This window comes from Phyllobates terribilis, unplaced genomic scaffold (genome assembly GCF_046119375.1).
Source record: "Phyllobates terribilis strain yellow unplaced genomic scaffold, ASM4611937v1 Scaffold_7__3_contigs__length_470593459, whole genome shotgun sequence".
Taxonomy (NCBI): domain Eukaryota; kingdom Metazoa; phylum Chordata; class Amphibia; order Anura; family Dendrobatidae; genus Phyllobates; species Phyllobates terribilis.
The window spans coordinates 20856972-20882575 of record NW_027362767.1 but is presented as its reverse complement, the minus strand read 5'-3'; the positions used below and the strand labels follow the sequence as shown (position 1 = coordinate 20882575).

At 44.0% G+C, this 25604-nt stretch overlaps 1 protein-coding gene across 2 annotated transcripts in view; it reads left to right on the top strand.

The window, feature by feature from the left end:
* Window positions 1-25604, top strand: part of TC2N (tandem C2 domains, nuclear) — a 107646-nt gene that overhangs the window by 74613 nt on the left and 7429 nt on the right. Inside the window, exons 3-10 of one of the 2 annotated variants that reach the window (XM_073638256.1) lie at window positions 3759-3881; window positions 10374-10604; window positions 10877-11047; window positions 12697-12773; window positions 14713-14788; window positions 15178-15278; window positions 16996-17112; window positions 18825-19016. In XM_073638256.1, coding sequence (XP_073494357.1) covers window positions 3821-3881; window positions 10374-10604; window positions 10877-11047; window positions 12697-12773; window positions 14713-14788; window positions 15178-15278; window positions 16996-17112; window positions 18825-19016 — 1026 coding nt within the window. In that variant the 5' untranslated portion in view covers window positions 3759-3820. Of the gene's footprint in view, window positions 1-3634; window positions 3882-10373; window positions 10605-10876; window positions 11048-12696; window positions 12774-14712; window positions 14789-15177; window positions 15279-16995; window positions 17113-18824; window positions 19017-25604 lie in introns of those variants that run through there. The other variant, XM_073638255.1, reaches the window with a different exon arrangement.

Here is a 25604-nt window from a genome sequence, read left to right as displayed (position 1 = left end):
TTCCCGGGCTGATAAGGTCATGTTGCGTCAGAAGAAAAGACCAATATGAAAAAAAGACATATGGCAAAAAAATAATATATTATGCAGTACAGTCCTCATCGTGTACTATCCTATCCTGTATGATATTGTCTGCTGAGCCGTGTATCTAATCCTATCCTGTATGATATTGTCTGCTGAGCCGTGTATCTAATCCTATCCTGTATGATATTGTCTGCTGAGCTGTGTATCTAATCCTATCCTGTGTGATACTGTCTGCTGAGCTGTGTATCTAATCCTATCCTGTGTGATACCGTCTGCTGAGCCGTGTATCTAATCCTATCCTGTATGATATTGTCTGCTGAGCCGTGTATCTAATCCTATCCTGTGTGATACTGTCTGCTGAGCCGTGTATCTAACCCTATCCTGTGTGATACTGTCTGCTGAGCTGTGTATCTAATCCTATCCTGTGTGATACTGTCTGCTGAGCTGTGTATCTAACCCTATCCTGTGTGATACTGTCTGCTGAGCTGTGTATCTAATCCTCTCCTGTGTGATACTGTCTGCTGAGCCGTGTATCTAATCCTATTCTGTGTGATACTGTCTGCTGAGCTGTGTATCTAATCCTATAATGTGTGATACTGTCTGCTGAGCCGTGTATCTAAACCTATCCTGTGTGATACTGTCTGCTGAGCCGTGTATCTAATCCTATTCTGTGTGATACTGTCTGCTGAGCTGTGTATCTAATCCTATAATGTGTGATACTGTCTGCTGAGCCGTGTATCTAAACCTATCCTGTGTGATACTGTCTGCTGAGCCGTGTATATAATCCTCTCCTGTGTGATACTGTCTGCTGAGCCGTGTATCTAATCCTATGCTGTGTGATACTGTCTGCTGAGCCGTGTATCTAATCCTATCCTGTGTGATACTGTCTGCTGAGCCATGTATCTAATCCTATAATGTGTGATACTGTCTGCTGGGCCGTGTATCTAATCCTATCATGTGTGATACTATCTGCTGAGTTGTGTATCTAATCCTATCATGTGTGTTACTATCTGCTGAGTTGTGTATCTCATCCTATCATGTGTGATACTATTATTATTATTAATAATTTATATAGCGCCATTGATTCCATGGCGCTGTACATAAGAAGGGGTTACATACAAAATACAGATATCACTTACAGTAAATTAACTAACAATGATAGACGGGTACAGAGGGAAGAGGACCCTGCCCTTGCGGGCTTACATTCTACAGGAACGGGTCGGAGACAGTAGGTTGGGGGGTTGCAGTAGTTCCGGTGTTGTTGGTTGAGGTGGCAGCAGGCAAGGTCATGGCCGGCTGTAGGCTTGTTTGAAGAGATGGGTTTTCAGGTTCCGTCTGAAGGATCCAGGTGTGGTGGATAATCGGACGTGTTGAGGCACAGAGTTCCATAGGATGGGGGATATTCGGGAGAAATCTTGGAGGCGATTGCGTGAGGAACGGATAAGTGTGGAGGAGAGAAGGAGGTCTTGGGAGGACCGGAGGTTACGTAAGGGAATATATCGGGAGATTAGTTCAGAGATATACGGAGGAGAGAGGTTATGGACGGCTTTGTAGGTCAGTGTTAGTAGTTTGAACTGGATACGCTGGGGGAATGGGAGCCAGTGAAGAGATGTGTAAAGGTGGGTAGCAGAGGAGGAGCGAGGTGAGAGATGAACCAATCGTGCAGCAGAGTTGATGATGGACTGGAGGAGTGCGAGAGTGTTAGCAGGGAGGCCACAGAGGAGGATGTTGCAATAGTCGAGGCGGGAGATGATGAGGGCATGCACAAGCAGTTTAGTAGATTGAGAGTTGAGGAAAGGACGGATTTTGGAAATGTTTTTGAGCTGGAGGCGACAGGAGGTGGTGAGAGCTTGGATGTGCGGTTTTGAAGGACAGGGCGGAGTCAAGGGGTACTCCGAGGCAGCGGATTGTCGGTACAGGGGAAAGAGTGATGTCATTTATTGTGATAGAATGATCAGGTGGGAAGGATATGCGAGATGGGGGAAAGATAATGAGTTCAGTTTTGTCCACATTGAGCTTGAGGAAGCGGGAGGAGAAGAAGGAGGATATGGCTGATAGACACGCTGGGATTCTGGACAGCAGAGAGGTGACGTCTGGGCCAGAGAGGTAGATCTGGGTGTCATCAGTGTACAGATGGTACTGGAAGCCATGGGGCTTTATGAGCTGTCCCAGGCCAAGGGTATAGATTGAGAAGAGTAGGAGTCCTAGGACAGAGCCTTGAGGGACTCCAACAGAGAGGGGGCAGGGTGAGGAGGTAGCGTGGGAGTGGGAGATGCTAAATGTGCGGTTAGAAAGGTATGAGGAGATCCAGGATAGGGCAAGGTCTTTGACGCCAAAGTAAGAGAGGATCTGTAGTAGGAGGCAGTGGTCAACTGTATCGAAAGCAGAGGACAGGTCAAGAAGAAGGAGTACAGAGAATTGTCTGTTAGCTTTGGCTGTGAGCAGGTCATTGGTGATTTTGGTAAGGGCAGTTTCGGTGGAATGGTGGGGGTGGAAGCCAGATTGTCGGTTGTCGAAGAGAGAGTTAGATGAGAGGTGGGAGGAAAGTTCAGCGTGAACGTGTTGCTCAAAGAGTTTGGAGGCAAATGGGAGCAGTGATATGGGGCGGTAGCTGGACAGGGCGGATGGGTCGAGGGATGGCTTTTTGAGAATGGGCGTGATTGTGGCATGTTTGAGATGCTGAGATGTGTATCTAATCCTATAATGTGTTATACTGTCTGCTGAGTTGTGTATCTAATCCTATCATGTGTGATACTATATGCTGAGATGTGTATCTAATCCTTTCATGTGTGATACTGTCTGCTGAGGTGGTAAAAGTCGAGCCAAAGTGGATCCAGCTTTGCCTCAAACAACTGCAATTGGTGTTTTTTTTCCACAAATTCAGTGCATGAAGCGATCCTGAGGAAGCATTTACATGAGTAGTTATAAATTGAAGAAAAAAAGAAGTGTAAAACCCCACAATTGTCAGTGTCTTGCACATTTTCTTTACACCTTTTGTTAAGTTTACTTGTAACTGCAACTCAAAACTGCAGGGAAGTGTTCTAGTAGTCTTTTTAGTAGTGTAGTAGTCTTTTTGTAGTAGTCATAATAATGGGGATAACACTAATCAAGGCTTCTGAAAGGATATGGAAACTTTCGGGGCCATTTTTCTTTTATTAAATGCACATATTTTGGGCCCAAAATAATTTATTTTGCAATTGGGATTAACAATTTTATGCTATTTGGCCTGGTCTTTGTGTCTCTGTACATTACTGGCTGCAGAATGAGTTAATTGAGAATCCAACAGTGAGCTCATTCTGATGGTGGGTTTTTACTCTTTTATCTATATTTTAGCACATAATAACATTTACTTTATGCGTGAACATAGCCCAATGCGGTTATGCTAGATTACTGATCATAGACATTGTCTTAATGAAGTAGAGCTGCAGTGTAAAGTATGGTGAAGGACCAGAGCAACATCCCGACTCCAATAGACAATACAGTCAGTGACTACAGTTACTGGAGGAGAGCGCTGGATGCTGGGAGGACAAAGCAGTGGAAAACACTCCAATCTGCAGGGTCAAATCTGTAAATTTTCCACAATTTTTTTTCTTCCTTATCTTTAAGTGTTAAACCAAAAGTGAGTCAAGCAGCAGATCTGCATGGCCTCGCCCCTGTGTGCACCTGTCCAGGTAGCCAGGATGAGCTGCGGCTGTGGATGGTGGTGTACAGTAATGTGGTCTTCCTCTGCTTTCTAGGACTGGTTGATGACCCATCTCACCTCTGCTCGGTGGGCTACAGAGAACCTCACACATGTAGGATGGCGGCAGAGTTCATCAAGAGCTGCTGCAAAGGATGTTTCCAACCTGATGGCAAGAACGGTAAGTTCATCATGTGTGATACGGTCTGCTGAGCGGTGTATCTAATCCTATCCTGTGTGATACCCTCAGCTGAGCTACTGTATCTAATCCTATCATGTGTGATACTGTCTGTTGAGCCGTGTATCTAATCCTATCCTGTGTGATACTGTCTGCTGAGCCGTGTATCTAATTCTATCCTGTGTGATACTGTCTGCTGAGCTACTGTATCTAATCCTATCCTGTGTGATACCCTCTGATGAGCTACTGTATCTAATCCTATCCTGTGTGATACTGTCTGCTGAGCTATTGTATCTAATCCTATCCTGTGTGATACTGTCTGCTGATCTGTATCTAACCCTATCCTGTGTGGTACTGTCTGCTGAGCTGTGTATCTAATCCTATCCTGTGTGATACTGTCTGCTGATCTGTATCTAACCCTATCCTGTGTGATACTGTCTGCTGAGCTGTGTATCTAATCCTATCCTGTGTGATACTGTCTGCTGAGCCGTGTATCTAATCCTATCCTGTGTGATACTGTCTGCTGAGCCGTGTATCTAATCCTATCCTGTGTGATACTGTCTGCTGAGCCGTGTATCTAATCCTATCCTGTGATACTGTCTGCTGAGCCGTGTATCTAATCCTATCCTGTGTGATACTGTCTGCTGAGCTACTGTATCTAATCCTATCCTGTGTGATACCCTCTGCTGAGCTATTGTATCTAATCCTATCATGTGTGATACTGTCTACTGAATTGTGTATCTAATCCTATCATGTGTGATACTGACTGCTGAGCTGCGTATCTAATCCTATCATGTGTGATACTGTCTGCTGAGCCGTGTATCTAATCCTATCCTGTGTGATACCCTCTGCTGAGCTACTGTATCTAATCCTATCCTGTGTGATACCCTCTGATGAGCTATTGTATCTAATCCTATCCTGTGTGATACCCTCTGCTGAGCTATTGTATCTAATCCTATCATGTGTGATACTGTCTACTGAATTGTGTATCTAATCCTATCATGTGTGATACTGACTGCTGAGCTGCGTATCTAACCCTCTCCTCGGTGATACTGTGTGCTAAACTGCTGTACCTAATACTATCATGTCTAATATTGTCTGTTGTGCCGTGTATCTAATCTCATGGTGTGGGATACTGTCTGCTGAGATATATGTATCTAATACTATCATGTGTGATACTGTTGCTAGGTTGCTGTACCTGTACCTAGTCTGATCATGTGCTATACTGTCTGCAGAGCTGCCTTTCCTAATCCTATCATGTGTGATGTTATCTGCTGAGCCGTGTATCTAATCCTATCCTGTGTGATACCGTCTGCTGAGCTGCAGTATCTAATCCTATCATGTGTGATACTGTTGTAGAGCTGCTGTACCAAATCTTATCATGTGCGATACTGTCTGTTGGGTTGCTGTATCTAATCCTATCATGTGTGATACTGTCTGTTGGGTTGCTGTATCTAATCCTATCATGTGTGATACTGTCTGCTGAGCTTTGTATCTAATCTAGGGAAGGTTTATCATCACACTTCCTATATGTATCTTTATACTTAAAATATTCATTTTTGGTGAAGTTTAATCAGCATCTCCTGTCCCTTTAAATGTAATCCAAAAAATGACATTACTAGATAATTGGGGTTTATTATCCTCCCTTTTGCAGGAGAGGGTCATTATTTTTTGCCATGTTGTGTTGGGGTTTTTCGGTAGAAATCCAACAACTTTGTTCCCCTCCACTTACTGTCAGACAATAGGGCTGTTGGGATCATCCTGCCAATCTCTAGAGGACCCCAACTAAACTTCCAAAACTTTACTGAGAGTAAATATTTCTGGGGATCTGTGTTCCTCTGTACATACGCCTGTCACCACGCTACTCCCTAATATCCTCCCTTAACAAATGAAGATATATCAGCAGCCCTGGTAAATACCTGATACTGATAATCTGCTACGTGATTTTATGGATAAGTCATAGGTGATCTACACCTGCGTTATTTGGGAGGTTTTCCTCATAGGTCCCTATGAAACCAAATAAACTTAAAGGGGTCATCCACTTTGGACAAAGGCATGACAAGGCCTCCTCCATTACATCCACCTGCCCATTGGGACACATGAGAAAGTGTTTTCTGAAGCCATCATTCCTTTTGTAGAGAGAAGAGCAGCTCTTGTTCTGGAGGATCGGGGGCATCCATGCATTTCATGGGCTATTCAGTGATGACAATAGGGGCTGCCAGAGGCTTCATTCCTCCGGCAGGTGTAATGGGCGGATACTCCAGACCTTAGTGATAATCGCCGATTTTGAAGACCACAGTAACAGGACCCTCCTGATCATTAGGTGCCGGGACAAATCACAGTAGACAGACTCTTTACCGTGGTTTTCTTTAAATAAAAGTTTTGCACATTTCTGATCAATTTCATGTCTCAGCTCTGCAGCCTTCATATCATAAAATCTGCGCTTGCTGTCAGGAAATGAAATATTTGCTGTGCACATCAGAGGTAAAGCTGCACATGGCTTACAGAAGCTGCAATTGTACCCAGTACGGAGTAAAGGCTCCATACACAGAGAAAGTCAGATAAACCCTCCGATTCTGGTGGGACAGGGGGATATCTAGTGTGTATAAGGGGCCTCCTTGGAGCAAAGCCAATGTCAGAGCAATGTGGTAGGGAAAACAAATCCAAGGGGTCCGGAGGAAGGCAAACTGAGGGGGCCAGAGGAAGGCAAACTGAGGGGGCCGGAGGAAGGCAAACTGAGGGGGCCGGAGGAAGGCAAACTGAGGGGGCCGGAGGAAGGCAAACTGAGGGGGCCGGAGGAAGGCAAACTGAGGGGGCCAGAGGAAGGCAAACTGAGGGGGCCAGAGGAAGGCAAACTGAGGGGGCCAGAGGAAGGCAAACTGAGGGGGCCGGAGGAAGGCAAACTGAGGGGGCCGGAGGAAGGCAAACTGAGGGGGCCGGAGGAAGGCAAACTGAGGGGGCCGGAGGAAGGCAAACTGAGGGGGCCAGAGGGAGGCAAACTGAGGGGGCCAGAGGAAGGCAAACTGAGGGGGCCAGAGGAAGGCAAACTGAGGGGGCCAGAGGAAGGCAAACTGAGGGGGCCGGAGGAAGGCAAAAAGAAGGGTCCGGAGGAAGGCAAACAGAAGGGTCCGGAGGAAGGCAAACAGAGGGGTCCAAAGTAAGGCAAACAGAGGGGTCCAAAGTAAGGCAAACAGAGGGGTCCAAAGTAAGGCAAACAGAGGGGTCCGGAGTAAGGCAAACAGAGGGGTCCGGAGTAAGGCAAACAGAGGGGTCCGGAGTAAGGCAAACAGAGGGGTCCGGAGTAAGGCAAACAGAGGGGTCCGGAGTAAGGCAAACAGAGGGGTCCGGAGTAAGGCAAACAGAGGGGTCCGAAGTAAGGCAAACAGAGGGGTCCGGAGTAAGGCAAACAGAGGGGTCCGGAGTAAGGCAAACAGAGGGGTCCGGAGTAAGGCAAATAGAGGGGTCCGAAGTAAGGCAAACAGAGGGGTCTGGAGTAAGGCAAACAGAAGGGTCCCGAGGGAAGGAAATAGAGGGGTCCCGAGGGAAGGAAATAGAGGGGCCCCAGGGAAGGAAACAGAGGGGTTCCGAGGAAGGAAACAGAGGGGTCCCGAGGAAGGAAACAGAGGGGTCCTGAGGAAGGAAACAGAGGGGTGCAGAGGAAGGGAACTGAAGGGTTCTCAGAGAGCAAAGAGAGGTCTGGAGAAAGGGACAGAGCAGAATGTAGCAATATTTGGCTCCAGTCCAGATAAAATGCCCCAAAGTTTATTGGAACACTGCAGATTTTTTAATGATACAAAAATTGGGATCTATATTAACATGAATGCAGAAAGTAACCCTATAATGCAGCATGTGATGACAGGAAAACTCAGCGTTCAGCAGTTGAGGCACAGAAATACATGAGCACTTGGGTGATTGTAGATTTTATGCTCTGGATTATTGGGCAGGTATGAACATCACTGTTATTATTCTCTCTCTATTGTAAGTGAGAGGAAATGTCCTGCTCTGTGGGAGGAAACAGGGATGTGCAGAGGAAACCCACACACAGGTGCTGCTCCTGGTGGGTTCTGAACCCTGACCCAGGAGCGGACACAATCCCCTCTGTTATGTCCTCATGTGAAGCTTCTCCAGAACAAACTGTTAATCCAGCAAGGTCCCTGCCAGCTGAGGGTTTATTAATTGGTCATTTGTCACAATGTGACTGTGACAGAGGTGACGTTAGATAGGAGTGTGGAGCTCAGGCCGCCTGGCTGGGAGTCTCCAGGTTTGCACAAGTATTTACTAAGGGAGGTCTATAACACACATGCTATCACAGCGCCACTCCTGCGGGGATCCGTCACAGCAGCACGATTTCTGACATGCAGAACAGCTGAAGTCTACATCATCTCCATTTGTGGTGCTCTTTTCTACAATCTATTGTCTTCTGTTATCAGCCTAGAGACAGGCTGACTATAGTTTTGTGCAAAAGATTCAGTTCTTATCTGAAGCTGCCGGGATCTCTGGAGCGCGCTGTCATCTCGTAATCCCGGCAGCTTCAGCACAGAGCTTAGTAGGTAGACAGCAGCAGTGGTCGGTCTCCTAGGCAACGAGCCGGAACAAAAAGAAAAGTATTTCTAGCGCAAGAACGGCTGCAAATTTTAATAAACAGTAAAATTAGAAAAGTGCTTGTTTTTTTATAACCACCATCTAATAATATCCATCTACCAAGATGGCAAGAACCCTTTAAGCTTAGATACAGTGGATACTTCAACAGTATAATACAAAGGAGGATTAGATACAGTGTATTGGCATATAGTATCACATGGTTGAGTATATCTAAGCCAATCCTGTTTTGATACTGTCTGTGGAGCTATATATCTAATCCATTCAGCAGACAGTATCACACATGACAGGATTAGATACAGTAGCACACAAAGCATATATAATAGGAATAGGTACATAACTCTTGAGACAATATACACATGATAGGATCAGATACACGACTCAGCAGACAGTATCACACAGGATGAGATTAGATACACGACTCAGCAGACAGTATCACACATGATAGGATCAGATACACGACTCAGCAGACAGTATCACACAGGATAGGATTAGATACACGCTCAGCAGACAGTATCATACAGGATAGGATTAGATACACGGCTCAGCAGACAGTATCACACAGGAGAGGATTAGATACACGGCTCAGCAGACAGTATCACACATGATAGGATTAGATAGACGGCTCAGCAGACAGTATCACACATGATAGGATTAGATAGACGGCTCAGCAGACAGTATCACACATGATAGGATAGATACACGGCTCAGCAGACAGTATCACACATGATAGGATTAGATACACGGCTCAGCAGACAGTATCACACATGATAGGATTAGATACACGGCTCAGCAGACAGTATCACACAGGATAGGATTAGATACACGGCTCAGCAGACAGTATCACACATGATAGGATTAGATACACGGCTCAGCAGACAGTATCACACAGGATAGGATTAGATACACGGCTCAGCAGACAGTATCACACAGGATAGGATTAGATACATGGCTCAGCAGACAGTATCACACAGGATAGGATTAGATACATGGCTCAGCAGACAGTATCACACAGGATAGGATTAGATACACGGCTCAGCAGACAGTATCACACATGATAGGATTAGATACACGGCTCAGCAGACAGTATCACACAGGATAGGATTAGATACACGGCTCAGCAGACAGTATCACACAGGATAGGATTAGATACACGGCTCAGCAGACAGTATCACACAGGATAGGATTAGATACATGGCTCAGCAGACAGTATCACACAGAATAGGATTAGATACATGGCTCAGCAGACAGTATCACACAGGATAGGATTAGATACATGGCTCAGCAGACAGCATCACACAGGATAGGATTAGATACACGGCTCAGCAGACAGTATCACACAGGATAGGATTAGATACATGGCTCAGCAGACAGTATCACACAGGATGGGATTAGATACACGGCTCAGCAGACAGTATCACACAGGATAGGATTACGTACAGCGGCTCAGCTGACGGTATCACACATGATAGGGTTAGACACACAGCTCAGTAAACAGTATCTAACCATATTGAATTAGATACATAGCTTAGCAGATAATAGTATGTATTACAGAATTAGATACAGCAGCTTAGAAAAAGCATCACACATGATAAGCTGAAATACTCCAGCTTTGCGGTACATGATATTGTATAGTAGGTCTCGTACACTACATAGCTATGAATGCAGTTGGTCTGGCAGTGACGACCTCCTCGCATAGATAAACTCTCATATTAACCAAGTGTGTAGATTGACAATGATGTGGAGACGGAGATATGGCGGCTCGTCTGTGCTCGATACCTCTGGCTCTAATATCTTACAACCCTGACTTTTTTTCCCCCTGGTTATTTATCTAGTGATTTTGTGATCTGCACAATACTCATCTCCGCAACTAACGGGAATTTCTGCCTTTTCCAGCCTTGCCTAATGTGGGAAGCACTAAAGCATCCAGGAAAGGCTCCCATATTGTGGATCTTCCCCCAATGTCATCCGTGTCCATTAAGCGGCAAGTGGGCTGCACGGAGGATTATCTATTATCCAAGCTGCCGGCGGACGGGCGAGATGTGCCATTTGTGGTCCCAACCTTTACACCATCCTACATTCAGCCAAGAACGGTGACCAGTCCAACACACATGGATGGTCTGAAAGGTAACTCATAGCCCTATCATATATCATCCCCCAAAGTACACGTCTCCGGTAAATATATCGCCCAGGGTCACCATATTTGTAATTGATTACTAGTCTTCACCTTCCCTTGTAACACATTATTACATTGTTGTGCTGGGAGGATGGAGATGTGATACATCAGTCACTGTCACAGGAGATCTGTATCCGTCACCTTTAGTGGCCATTGTGTCACAGTCATATCGCTCTTGTGTCATCCATTGCTGCGTAACACAGCTAATCCTCCTGTCACTCAGGATCTGCCAGAGCCACTTTCACTGACAGGAAGACTGAACTGTCCACAATGTATCAACAAGGACCTAACTACGATGTGGTTTATGACCCGGGGTACGCCCTGCAGCACATCTCACCTGACCTAAACAGGCGGGCGACACTCAACCCGAATAATGCCAGATTGTACGGCTCAGGTGAGTACATCTAATCCGTTATCTCATGATCGTATAGACGATGCAAGCCTGACATAGTACATGCAGTGTGCGACGCTCTGCAGGCGGAGTGTACTAGGAGGCACTGTCAGGCTGTCTGCAGGTGGAGTGTAATGCAGTGCATCACAGAATACGCATATAGTGTAGCATCGCTGATATATTTTACAAAGGTTGGCAATGATCTGTGAGATATTTTGCAGGGATGGGATCATGCTTGGTAAAGTAATCCGCATAGTTGGGGCACTATTTTGTACGGGTGCTGGGTGTTTCATGATTTATTGTAGAGTAAATCAGTCGCTGGGGTCGGGTTCAGACAAGGGGATGAAAAATCGTTTAATTTTCATCTACAAAACTCGGGCGATTTTCCCCCTTATTGGAATCTGTATTTTACATCTGTATGAAATCCGTATTTATTCATCAATAGTTCAAAATGTACATGACCAAATACCGCTACCTATCTCAATAATGGCAAAGTATCCGTAAAAATCAGATGCTATTTGTGATGATCCATATGGGATCAGATTTTTTTTGCACATGGATAGGATTGTATAGGAGCTTCTCACCTGAGATACGATAGAGACTAGTGCATGCTGCAACCAGTGTCCATGTGAAAAAAATGTCACCTGAACGTTCCTACTAAGTGACATTGGTCCTAGTGCTGTAAGATTTTTATTCTGACAGCACAATTCCATATAATATGCTCGTCCGAACAATCCCCAAGGGGCTGCACACAGAGTACATGCACCCATTATAGCCAAAGTACATATTGCCGAATTTCCACATGGATCGACAGTCTGCGTGGAAAGAAATCGCAACATGCACTACAAGGAGCTGCATATCTGTGGACATCGCTGGCCCATGTACATGATAGGAGCAGTAGTACTTCTTATGTACAAGTTCCATCTGCCTCATCTACACTCACAGTACAGCAATGGACTGATGAAATCAGAGTAAATAATGACAGCGATGATCTGAGCATGAATCACAGTGTTCGGTCAGAAAGCAGATCAGGGCTGCACCTTGCTGGATGTTGAGCAGAGTCCTGATCTACCTTCTGTGCCCTGCTCCATTGTGATCGCCCTGCTCCATTGTGATCGCCCTGCACCATTGTGATCGCCCTGCACCATTGTGATCGCCCTGCACCATTGTGATCGCCCTGCTGCATTGTGATCGCCCTGCAGCATTGTGATCGCCCTGCTGCATTGTGATCGCCCTGCTGCATTGTGATCGCCCTGCTCCATTGTGATCGCCCTGCTGCATTGTGATCGCCCTGCTGCATTGTGATCGCCCTGCTGCATTGTGATCGCCCTGCTGCATTGTGATCGCCCTGCTCCACTGTGATCGCCCTGCACCACTGTGATCGCCCTGCACCACTGTGATCGCCCTGCACCACTGTGATCGCCTTGCACCACTGTGATCGCCCTGCTCCATTGTGATCGCCCTGCTCCATTGTGATCGCCCTGCTGCATTGTGATCGCCCTGCTGCATTGTGATCGCCCTGTTGCATTGTGATCGCCCTGCTGCATTGTGATCGCCCTGCTGCATTGTGATCGCCCTGCTGCATTGTGATCGCCCTGCACCATTGTGATCGCCCTGCACCATTGTGATCGCCCTGCACCATTGTCTTCTAGTTTGTGACCTGAGAAACATCAAAACGAGTGAATCTCCGGGGAGCAGCTCCCTCTATGACCTCAGCAGCTACATCCAGGTATGGGAAGGTGACTGGTGGAATAATCTGTGTTTATGAAGTTGTCCGTACCCTGTCAGGAGGGGGGAGGGGAGGGATGCTGGAATAATTATATATATATTGAGATTTTGCTGTATAAAAATAAAAACAAATCGCGGACAAGTTGCATGTGATCAGTGACAAAAATAAATAAAAAGACCCCCAAACTTTTGCAATAAATTTTGTGTCTATTTTCACACACGCCCCATTTTTTTTATTCCTTTGTACCAGCTTTTCTTTCATTTGTGCCTTTTACACCAGTTTTATTTTTGTCTAGTGGTTATATTTATGACATTTTTGGGATTTTTTTTGTGAAAAAACAATCTACTCCAGTGGTGGCCAAAAAATTCCTCTAATTCTTCAATCTCAAATTGCACAAACTAATCTATAACATTGGTGCAAAAAAGCCCAAAAAAAATGTTGAAAAATACCTATTAGAAGTAAAATTCTCCATCATGGATCAATATCAGCTCAAGAGCTGGTGAATTTAGTGTTGAGCGAGTATGTTCTGTCCGAGTACGCTCAGGCCGAGCTCTGAGTATTTATAGCTTCTCGTGATATGGTTGAATCGCTCCCGTGTGTATGATTTGCAACTGTTTGACAGTTTTATTACATGTGAGGAATGTGTAAGGCTGCGTGCACACGATGCGTTTTTCATGCGTTTATGCTGCGGAATTTCCGCAGCGGAAACGCATCAAAAACGCATGGTAATCCGCACCCCGTGGTCCCCAATGGCATTCCGCAATGTCAATGCATATGCTGCGGATTTTTCCGCAGCGTTTCTGCAGCGCAAATAAATCCGCAGCATGTTCATTAATTTTGCGGAAGCGCAGCGGAAGCGCCGCCATTGACTTGCATTGAGACGCATAGAATCCGTGTCTGTACATTTGTACACACGGATTATATGCGTCTCTATGTGCGGATGGTACCCAGTTCTGGAGGAGAGAAGACTCTCATCCAGACCTGGGTACCATAGAACCTGTGAAAAAAAGAATAAAATAACAAATAAAGTGTATATTCACCTGTCCGGCGGCCCCTGCAGCGCTTCTCCTTCCAGGACCTGAGATGACGTCGCGGTCATGTGACCGCAGGCTGTCTCGCGAGATGCCGGCAACCCGGAAGAAGCCAGGACGAGCGCGACAGCACACGCGGCGGGGGATTGGGGGTAAGTATAGCTTTTTTTTTTTTACGGTCACACTGTATAAATCCATGCCTTATGCATGGATTTATATAGTGTGACCTAGTTGTCAAGCACTTTCCAAGTGATGCTATCGCTTGGAAAGTGCTTGTCAGTCCGCATGCGGAAACACATGCGTTAACGCATGTGGGTACGCATGTGAATCCGCATGTATTCCGCATGTATTCTGCAGGAAAAACGCATGCACAATCTGCATGCGTTTTTTCTGCCAGAGAGATGCAGAAATGCTGCAGAAATTTTCTGCTTCATTTCTGCATCGTGGGCACATAGCCTAAGAAATAGACATTCCTCACATGTATTAAAACTTTCAAACTGTTGCAAATCATGCACACGGGAGTGATTCAACCATATCACCGAGCAGCTATAAATACTCTGAGCTCGGCCCGAGCATACTCGCCGAAAGGGTTAATAGAACATACTCACTCAACACTACTGGTGATAGATGCACAGCAGATTACTTTCTATTCATGTTCATGACAACAGTTGCAGCAGGTTATAGTTTAGGCAGATTAGTTTCTTTATCCATGAGGAGAAATGACAGTGTCCACCAAAGTCATCACGTCTCAGTCGGCCATATTTTCATGAGCCCCAGTGCTGGCAGCCATGCTGGATGCTGGTCTTAGCTATAAAGGTATCCCCTTAGTGTGTGAATCCACCCATTGTACTAACGAGGCAAAGGACCACTTCAGGACCATATTAACAGGATTTCATCTCATTTTCCAGAGATACGATTCTGTCTCCAGTATTCGAAGCAGCAACTCCTCCAGGAAGGACTCACAGGGCAGTAACCGCAGCCTAGGTATGTGTGACCTCCCCAACACAATCTCTGCCCTGGACACACAGGAAAATGTCTCTATTAGTTAGGGCAGGCTGGTTCCTAGTGCATCACTTCTGACAACTCTATATGCCATGTATCCCTAGCTACTGAAAGAACATCAGCCTGGCAACAGTCACAAAGCGCCAATAAATATTGTCTTTTGGAATGTGGCAACTTCCCATCCCTTTTAGCTGGAGGGCAGGATTTTGAAAGTTTTTTTTAAGATTATTTTGCAACATTTCATACCGATTACATTTCCTTTTGACTCACATCATGTGCTCTGAAAAGTTCAAACACTATACAGGATAATGGAAATCCGAGCCAGCGCCGAATCCTTGACTCTCTCTGTACTGACTTTCCCTTTGTTGCAGACACAATAACCTTGTCGGGGGACGAGCGCGAGTTTGGGCGGTTACATTTCAGGCTGCGGTATGTGATGGCTGTGGAGCAAATCTGGATTACAGTGTTACAAGTAAGTGATTTCCTGCACCAGAGGAAGAAACAGACAGGAGAGGCCCCTGAGCAAGAACAGGGTCCAATAATGCTGCTAGTAGCTTGGCAGGTGGTAGTGGCTCGCTCACCTCTTGGTCCCCTGTGCGGCTGCACAGGTTGCACCAAATGGGATGTCCACCTCGGCCTTTACAGGGGAGACGCTTCCTCGCTCGCTCGGATGGACATTTCACTACATGAATGTACTCAACACACATTTTTTTTTGCCAATTATTAGGACAATTTTTCATGGGAAGGTCATTTCCTTCATATCAGACATCAGGAGAATCTCATATGTGTGCGCATTGCTCAATATAGGAACCTCTCTGACAGATATGAGTGGAGTTTGCTCAGTCTAATGTCAATATTGCCCAATCTTTCTTTGTGTTTCAGTTCCTTATATTTAAATATCTCTGCTTGCTGATAATGAAATTTACATTCAGAGACTGATAAATATTTTGTCACAGTTCAGTAACCATTTTATCATTCCAGGCAAAGCTGTGTGATCTATAGGTAAGAGGACAGATTAGTCTCCATCATAAACTCACAGATACATTGTAACAAGCCTCAGCAGTGTGAACAGGTCTAAATTGGCACTGGTTTTCAGCCGGTTTCCAATTCATTGAGACAGCAAGCAGATCTCAGAGCTGATTAGGAAGTGAAACATAAATATGTGCAAGACATTACTTAGCAAGACCAGGATACTAACTGATAGCAGACTTTATAAATCTTATCTTGTTTCTTCTGAGCTCCTGGGAGCTGATTTATAACCTCAGAGTTTGGCTCAGTTTTCATAAATCAGTTGAGGGGAACTCAGAAGAAGGAAGGAGATCACTAACAAGGTCTCAGTTAATTCATTTTGCAGTCAGCAATTGACAGTACATCACCGAGGCTATGGAATGCAAATGTTGCAAAATTTGTAATGGAACCCAATTGCAAAATGTATTTTTAGTATATTTAAAGTAAAAAAAAAATAAAAATAAACACGTTATCCCGAAGGCGTCCATATCCTTTAACAATCTGACTTTTGCAGGATGGTACGTCAGTAATGTAATTTACAGCTTTTAGATGCAAGGAGTGACTATATACAATGCATAAAAGTCAACATATCTATAAGCCCTGTGAAGCTGTGTGGACATTGAGCTCCTGTCCCCTAACCCTGACTCTGTCTGGTGTGGAGTGTAAACTTTTGCTGATCAAAGCAGTTTATTCCTAAAATAAGATTTGTTTTTATAAAGTTTGTTTCCGTTTTCTATTCCTCTGAGTACAGCCAGCAGTGTAAAGAAAGGAGGTTTTCATTCTGGATGCTGTGACTATATTTAGGGTTCTGTCTATATGTAAAGGCCTCATTCACATGTCAGTATTTTGCATCATTTTTTTTTTTGATTTTTAGAAAAACTATAATTGAAAGATTGATACCTGTTCTGTGTTTTGGAGACTTCTGGTTTTGGCATCCCAATACTGCTGCAAAATACTGACGTGTGAATGAGGCCTTAATGTAATTTCAAGACTAAACAGCTTTATTAAGCAAATCTGGACCCACTTTAGCTATTCCTGGGGTGTTCTTGAAATTTTACTATAGAGTGATTTCCAGGCTAGATCAGTTACTACTTTTGCTACTGATGTAGAAATAGCAGGCTGATTAATTTAAGATTATAACTACCTCAGTGTTTACAAGATCGGTCTCTGTTCCTCCTCAGTTGAAGGATCTGTACTGGCCGGCGAGCTGCGGGGACTCGCCAAATATCTACATTAAAGGAATTATTACCCTACCCAAACCCATCCAGTTCAAATCATCTGCTAAGGAAGCCTCTCTGGTAAGTAAAGTCCTCAAGACATTATTATAGCTGCCTACAGATTTCCTCCAGTGTACTGGGGTACATTGGGGACAGATTTACATTGTTTCATGGGATCACTGGTCCTTAGAGAGTAAGAAGAACCCCTAGGCAAATTACAAAAGGGTCATGACCCCCTGAGGTACCCCAGCATTCAATCTTTCCTCTTCTCTTTAACCCAAAAGACTGCCATGAGAATCTGTGGAGTCCCACTGTCTGCAGAGCTGCAACTCTTGGAATTGAAGCAGTCAAGTCACCCCAAAAAGTGACCTAGGGAGCCACTATGTGGTTATCCAAAAAATTATAAAAGTATCCTCTGAAGCAATACATTTACAATCTATCCATAGGATAAATCTATGATTACTGGGGCCTGACTGCTGGGACCCCCAGGAATTTAAGAATGGTGATCTCAAAGTTCCCTGTGTGAACAGAGCAGTAGTGTGCATGGGTGAGAACGGATACATTCACTCCAATGGGACTGACCGAATTGCTGAGTAGTGAATGGAGACGTGATCTCTCTGAAGCAATGCCTCTTCGTTCACACAGGGGCCCCCGGTAAGATTTACCTAGCCTGTAAGCAGCACTTGGCTGTTTCCATTACTCCCATAGAGTTTACGTGCTGCGTGCTACACTGGGGCTCCGTTAAAAGGTTCAGGAGAAACAAGAAACTCAGGACCCTTTTACTGTGATCACGGGGGGCCTATCAAACATTTATCACCTATCTTGTAGTGAATAAACCCTATAAACACATGATAATTCCCATCAGAGGTTGCAGTGGTTATTTTTCTATAAATACATTTAAATGGAGGAGGAACTCTTCGCCATCTTTACCTTTATAATAAAGCTGTTCTTTATATATACATAGACACAGATTATTGACCAGAACAATCCTCCATCTATTGCCAGTTTAGAAAACTATTTGGAAAGTCACACTGATCAGTCAGATTGTGGTGTAAGGCCTTGTTATAGTGAAAAAAAAGGGGAAAAAAATCAGATTTGCCGAGGCTTCTGGTTTTCTTCTCGGGAAAGAAACAGAATTGCCCAAAGAAAACTGAGACTATTATTGATTTATTGAGCCCAAATACTAGTGCTATACTGTGGCCACATACATAATAACTCCATACTGTGCTCTCTATAATACTACTATACACACCTCAGTCCTATCTAAGTGGAGACTTCCATAAACAGCATTTAATATTTATCAGCGGGGTACATTAAAAAAGTATGATCACTCTGGATCCGGCTGCTGTGACCCAGACTAATCCCAAGAACTGGGGGTCAAATGTTTCCTGTGTGAATGAAGTGATATTTGCAACTACCTTCCCAATAGACAGTCGCACATTCCCACTACCATCTATTCATTTAGGGAACTATGGGCCCCCAGTTCTCAGAATCAATGGGGGTCTTAACATTCGGATTCCCACAAATCATACATTTACTATCCATCCTGTGAAGAGAGGATACGTGTGGTTTATATGGGACAGCCCCTTTTATGACTAGACAACAGGGCAAAACTTCAGGGGAGGAAATAAAACAATTAAGGATAGTCTCCAAATGGTCAATGATGTTTTAGCCAAGATGCCTGTTTTAATATGGGAGTAAAAATAGTTGGGCAGGTTGAGCAGTTGCCCAATTTCCCCCCTATATATCCAGTCCTTATTGCACCATATTCATTCTATCTTCTTCCTCTACAGGACGTGGAATTCATGGAAACTTTTGTATTTGCCATCAAACTACAAACTTTACAGAACGTGCGGTTGGTGTTTAAGATCCTGAGTTTGACCCCACGTAAGAGGACCATCAGCAAGTGCTCGATATCACTGAGGGACCTGAGCGAGGTGGAGATGGAGCACTGTCTGGACGTGGTGCCATCTTCAAAAGTATCGGTGAGTAACGACGCTATCTGTGTCAATTTCTGAGGCTTTTGTATATTTCCTTCACTGATCAAATCAGATTTAGCTGCGGCACACAAAGGCAGAAGACTAACAGAAAGCTTTCTGAACTCCTCTCCTAATATATAACCACACCAAAATTCAACTCATCTTTAATGTGGTCTGTGGTACTAAATCAGGTGAGAAGAGCTGAGAAAAATATAGACTCTGTCAGTGAGCTTCTGATTGGGAGTTTGTAACTCTTATCTCAATTAACTCATTCTGCAGACAGCAACGTGCAGGGAAACTAATTTTCTCTAAAAGCTTAAAAAGGAGCAACATTTTTAATGCGACCCAATTGCAAACATTTTTTTTGCTGCCGTCCCCTCCCCCCAAAAAAAAGTCCCTGAAAATGTCCCTAATCTGTAAACGTAATTCTGCACTACTTGTTAAAAGTGTCCTTTACAATAATTTTGATCGCAGAGTGTCCCCCTGGTGGGAACACACGTGATCATCTGTCATCTGCAGGGAAACCAGGCAGTAGGTGTTCATTTTCTCTGCAGTGCCCCGACAGGGGAAATGAGGAATTACACAGTGTCTATTTCTATCAGTTGGGATGTCCATGTAATGTAGGACAGGGCAGGTCCTCCAGGTCAACAGACACTCTTTTTATCGACTATCTACTCTGACCAATACTTGAGGAGACCTGCTACATAAAAATGGTAGTTCGCAATAGGGCCACTCCCTCCTTGGCTTTTTACCTATTTTGTTACATTACAACCTGTGTGTAAATATTTCTGCAATCCAATTTGTGTGTGATGCATCAGCACTAAATAGTCTAAGTTGGTAAAGTGAATTGAGAAAAATAAAGGCATAAATTCAATTTATGGGATCAAATAACTAAAAATTGAATGTGCATATGTATTCACCCTTTTTGCTATGAAGCCGCTAAAAAATTCTGGTGCAAGCAATTCCCTTGATAAGTCCCGTGCTTAGTGACAGAGGACGTCCTCCTGTGTGCAATCTAATGTCACATGTCTGTCAGTATATATACGTTACCTGTTCTGAAAAGCCACAGAGGCTACAACACCATTAAGCAAGAGGCACCACTAAGCAAACACCATGAAGACCAAGGAGATCTCCAAACAACACCATGAAGACCAAGGAGATCTCCAAACAACATCATGAAGACCAAGGAGATCTCCAAACAACACCATGAAGACCAAGGAGATCTCCAAACAACACCACGAAGACCAAGGAGATCTCCAAACAACATCATGAAGACCAATGAGATCTCCAAACAACACCATGAAGACCAATGAGATCTCCAAACAACACCATGAAGACCAAGAGATCTCCAAACGACACCATGAAGATCAAGGAGATCTCCAAACAACATCACGAAGACCAAGGAGATCTCCAAACAACACTATGAAGATCAAGATCTCCAAACAACATCATGAAGACCAATGAGATCTCCAAACAACACCATGAAGACCAATGAGATCTCCAAACAACACCATGAAGACCAAGAGATCTCCAAACGACACCATGAAGATCAAGGAGATCTCCAAACGACACCACGAAGATCAAGGAGATCTCCAAACAACATCACGAAGACCAAGGAGATCTCCAAACAACACTATGAAGAGCAAGGAGATCTCCAAACAACATCATGAAGACCAATGAGATCTCCAAACAACACCATGAAGACCAATGAGATCTCCAAACAACACCATGAAGACCAAGAGATCTCCAAACGACACCATGAAGATCAAGGAGATCTCCAAACAACATCACGAAGACCAAGGAGATCTCCAAACAACACTATGAAGATCAAGGAGATCTCCAAACAACATCATGAAGACCAATGAGATCTCCAAACAACACCATGAAGACCAATGAGATCTCCAAACAACACCATGAAGACCAATGAGATCTCCAAACAACACCATGAAGACCAATGAGATCTCCAAACAACACCAGGAAGACCAATGAGATCTCCAAACAACATCACGAAGACCAATGAGATCTCCAAACGACATCACGAAGACCAATGAGATCTCCAAACGACATCACGAAGACCAATGAGATCTCCAAACAACATCACGAAGACCAATGAGATCTCCAAACAACACCATGAAGACCAATGAGATCTCCAAACAACACCATGAAGACCAATGAGATCTCCAAACGACATCACGAAGACCAATGAGATCTCCAAACGACATCACGAAGACCAATGAGATCTCCAAACGACACCATGAAGACCAATGAGATCTCCAAACAACACCATGAAGACCAATGAGATCTCCAAACAACACCATGAAGACCAATGAGATCTCCAAACAACACCATGAAGACCAATGAGATCTCCAAACGACACCAGGAAGACCAATGAGATCTCCAAACGACATCACGAAGACCAATGAGATCTCCAAACGACATCACGAAGACCAATGAGATCTCCAAACAACATCACGAAGACCAATGAGATCTCCAAACAACATCACGAAGACCAATGAGATCTCCAAACAACATCACGAAGACCAAGGAGATCTCCAAACAACACTATGAAGATCAAGGAGATCTCCAAACGACACCATGAAGATCAAGGAGATCTCCAAACGACACCATGAAGATCAAGGAGATCTCCAAACGACACCATGAAGATCAAGGAGATCTCCAAACAACATCACGAAGACCAAGGAGATCTCCAAACAACATCACGAAGACCAAGGAGATCTCCAAACAACATCACGAAGACCAAGGAGATCTCCAAACAACATCACGAAGACCAAGGAGATCTCCATACAACATCACGAAGACCAATGAGATCTCCATACAACATCACGAAGACCAATGAGATCTCCAAACAACATCACGAAGACCAATGAGATCTCCAAACAACATCACGAAGACCAATGAGATCTCCAAACAACATCATGAAGACCAAGGAGATCTCCAAACAAGTCAGGGACAAAGTTGTTGAGAAGTACAAGTCAGGGTTGGGTTATAAATACATCTCCCAATCTCTGATGATCCCCCAGAGCACCATCAAATCCATTATCATCAATTGGAAAGAACACGGTACCACAATAAACCTGCCAAGAGAGGGAGCCGCCAAAACTCTCAGCCTGGGCAAGGAGGGCATTAATCAAAGAGGCAGTACAGACACCAAAGTTAGCCCTGAAGGAGCTGCAGAGTTCCCAAGCAAAGAGTGGAGTATCAGTCCATATGACCACAATAAGCCGTACACTCCATAGAGGTGTCTTTTATAGAAGAGTGGGCAGAAAAAAACCTTTATTTACACACACATATTGTAAGGTTTGTTTTGAGTTCGCCAAAAGACATGTGGCAGACCCCCCAAATGTATGGAGGAAGGTGCTGTGGTCAGATGAGACAAAAATTTAACTTTTTTGCCCCCAAGGTAAACACTATGTCTGCCTCCAAACAAACACATCTCGTCAGCCCAAGAACACCATTCCCACAGTGAAACATGGTGGCGCATGGTGGTGGCAGCATCATGCTGTGGGTATGTTTTTCAGCAGAAGTGACAGGGAAAATGATCCAAGACGAGGGGAAGATGGATGGTGTGAAATACAGGGATATTCTTGAGCAAAACCTGTTTCAGTCTGTCTGTGGTTTGAGACTGGGACGGAACTTCACTTTCCAACAAGACAATGACCAAAAGCATACTGCTAAAGCAACACTCGAGTGGTTTAAGGTTAAACGTGTAAGGCCATGTTCACACTAGGCGTTTTTTCAGCATTTTTTTTATGCAAATTTTCAGCTGCGTTTGACAGTACCAGCAAAGTCTATGAGATTTCAGAAATCTCATGTCCACACATTGTTTTTTTGTCATCAGTATTTTCTACTTTGCTTGTTTTTTTTTGCACCATAGAGCATGTCACTTCTTTCAGCGTTTTTCACCAACTGAAAGTAATGGGTAGTGAAAAAACGCCTAGTGTGAATGCAGCTATCAGGTTTTGCTGTGTTTTTAGTGAAAAAAGGCAAGTAAAGCAGTATGTGAAACTCATTTATTTTTGTGATTTTACCATCTTGTCTTGGTCACCTGAGATGGCAGTTTGGATTAGGACAGTTTAATTAAATTAATTATGTGTAAGTGTAAACATTGACTTAGCTAGGTGTGAGATTGAACAATACCTGTGGCTCACGGAAGTGTGAAATTAAACAATCCCTGAGCAACTCACTGCCAGACCATAGTGTGAAAATAAATGGTGTCCTACAAACTCAATACACTGCCAGTGTCTTAGGTAAACTATCCCTGAACAATTCACCCCCCCCCCCCACACTGTTACATTTGAAATTCTGGTTAATATGGTTTCACATATTTCTTGAAATAGTGACCTGTGTGCATGGTTCTGTGGTAGAAGCAAAGCTGAACTTTGGGATGCTCAAAAACGCTGCAGAAATGCACCAAAACCTGTGTTTTTGACGCAGCTTCTTTTTTGCCAAGAGATCGGGTTTTGTAGCAAAAACAACATAGTGTTGTTGAAAAAACGCATAGTGTGAACATACCCTAAATATTTTAGAGTGGTCTAGTCACAGCCCAGACCTTAATCCAATTGAGAATCTGTGGTCAGACTTGAAGATTGCTGTTCACCAGAGGAAACCATCTAAGTTGAAGAAGGAGCTGGAGCAATTTTGCCTTGAGGCATGGGCAAAAATCCCAGTGACCAGATGTAATTGCAGCAGAAGGAGGCTCTACAAAGTACTGACTTTAGGGGGGTGAATAGTTATGCACACTGAAGTTTTCAGTTATTTTCTCCTATTTGTTGTTTGCTTCACAGTAAAAAGAAAAACAAATGTTCACAGTTGTAGGCATGTTCTTTATATGGACTTATGCAAACCCTCAAAAAAAACAAAAAAACTGTGAAATTCCAGGTTGTGAGGTAGCAAAACACAAAAATGCCAAGGGGGTGAATACTTTCACAAGCCACTGTATGATTGCTGGGATCCACAACCAATTTGCACAGATGTCTATCAGAAAAAAGTGAGGGTTGAACATCTCCACTCAAGTCATTTTCTATGTTCTGCTGGAGCACTGGGTATGGGATAACCCCTTTTAATGACTATGCTGTATATTATTTTATCATGGCATCGCAATAATAATATTCTATTACTAAATATGATTGTCTGGAGCAGATCATATGTACGTAGAAAACTGGCAAAGGTCCTGAATAGAATAGATTCAACCATTGTGCTTAGTCTGACTCCCTATATCGTCCCTTAGGCCACATTCACATGTTCAGTATTTGGTCAGTATTTTACATCAGTATTTGTAAGCCGAAATCAGGAGTGGAACAAATCAGAGGAAAAGTATAATAGAGACACATCAACACTTTTGCATGTTTCATCCACTTCTGGTTTTGGTTTACAAATACTGATGTAACATACTGACCAAATACTGAAAGTGTGAACGTGGCCTTACAACAGAAATCACATCTAGATGCGTCACAAGGAAATTTACAATAAAAAAAATGGAATCCAGGAAAGTTGTGAGAATGACTCGCACTCTGTCCGTTCTCAAGATACTGTTGATTTTCCATTAAACATTTTCAATAAATATCCCAGAAGCCAAACAAGTCCCGGCACGGGCGATTGTGATGGGATCCGGGTCCAGTATTTGCCTTTTCATGTGTCGTCAGTACGGGGCACTATATTATCGTGCGCCGGTCTTTGAAGTGGTGGGTGCGTGAGTAAACACTCTCATTCCCAGGGTGAGTGCAGTATTATAGAGGATGTGACGGCTGCGCTGACACGAATATACATTTTTTTTTCCATGTTTTATGGGATGGGGAGTTACGCGTTGGAATGTTACAGTCGGCCGGGTCTAATGGATATGTAATAGTTTGTTCTCGGTATTGTCCTACTGATATATGTGTCTGATCTTTTCCGGTTATGCAACCTCCTTATTTGTAATAAGTAAACTGTCATACTCGGATTAACCCCTGCTGTGCCAGCTGCACTCTGCCATTTTATACTAGGGGTGGAAAAATCACATCGTTGGTTGCAGGCAAAGAATCCACCGGTTCACTGGGCATAAAAGGGCAGATTTCTGCCCAATAGTAGTGCCACTGCTCATTTAAAGGGATTGTCCACAAATGAGCAACCCCTTATTTATGAGCCCAAGGAGCTGAAAATAATAATAATAAAAACAATACCTTTAGGAATGACACCATTCCTCTGTACTTAGTTAATGGGTACTCTGTAGCCATTGCATTGGTGAACGGCGCTGGAGCAACCCTTTATGGATGCAGGGCTTTTTACTATCTACTAAACTGTATGTCCAACCTGGCACACCAGGGGGAGTTTGCTCTGGATTTTACTATGTATTATATTGGGGACAGATCATGGATGGCATTGCACTTTGGGAATATTAATTCAACCATAACTTCTACACCACGTACCAGTACGGGATGCTCGGGCTCAGCATGTAATGTAATCTCACCACTGTAAATGGTGTTACATCTTAGCCAGTAATGTACTTTTAATATTGTGAGCGCAGGACCAGCGCTGTGCCAGACAGTATAAAGTACAGAATGTTATTTGTGGTACAAGGGTCTATTGTTCACCCGC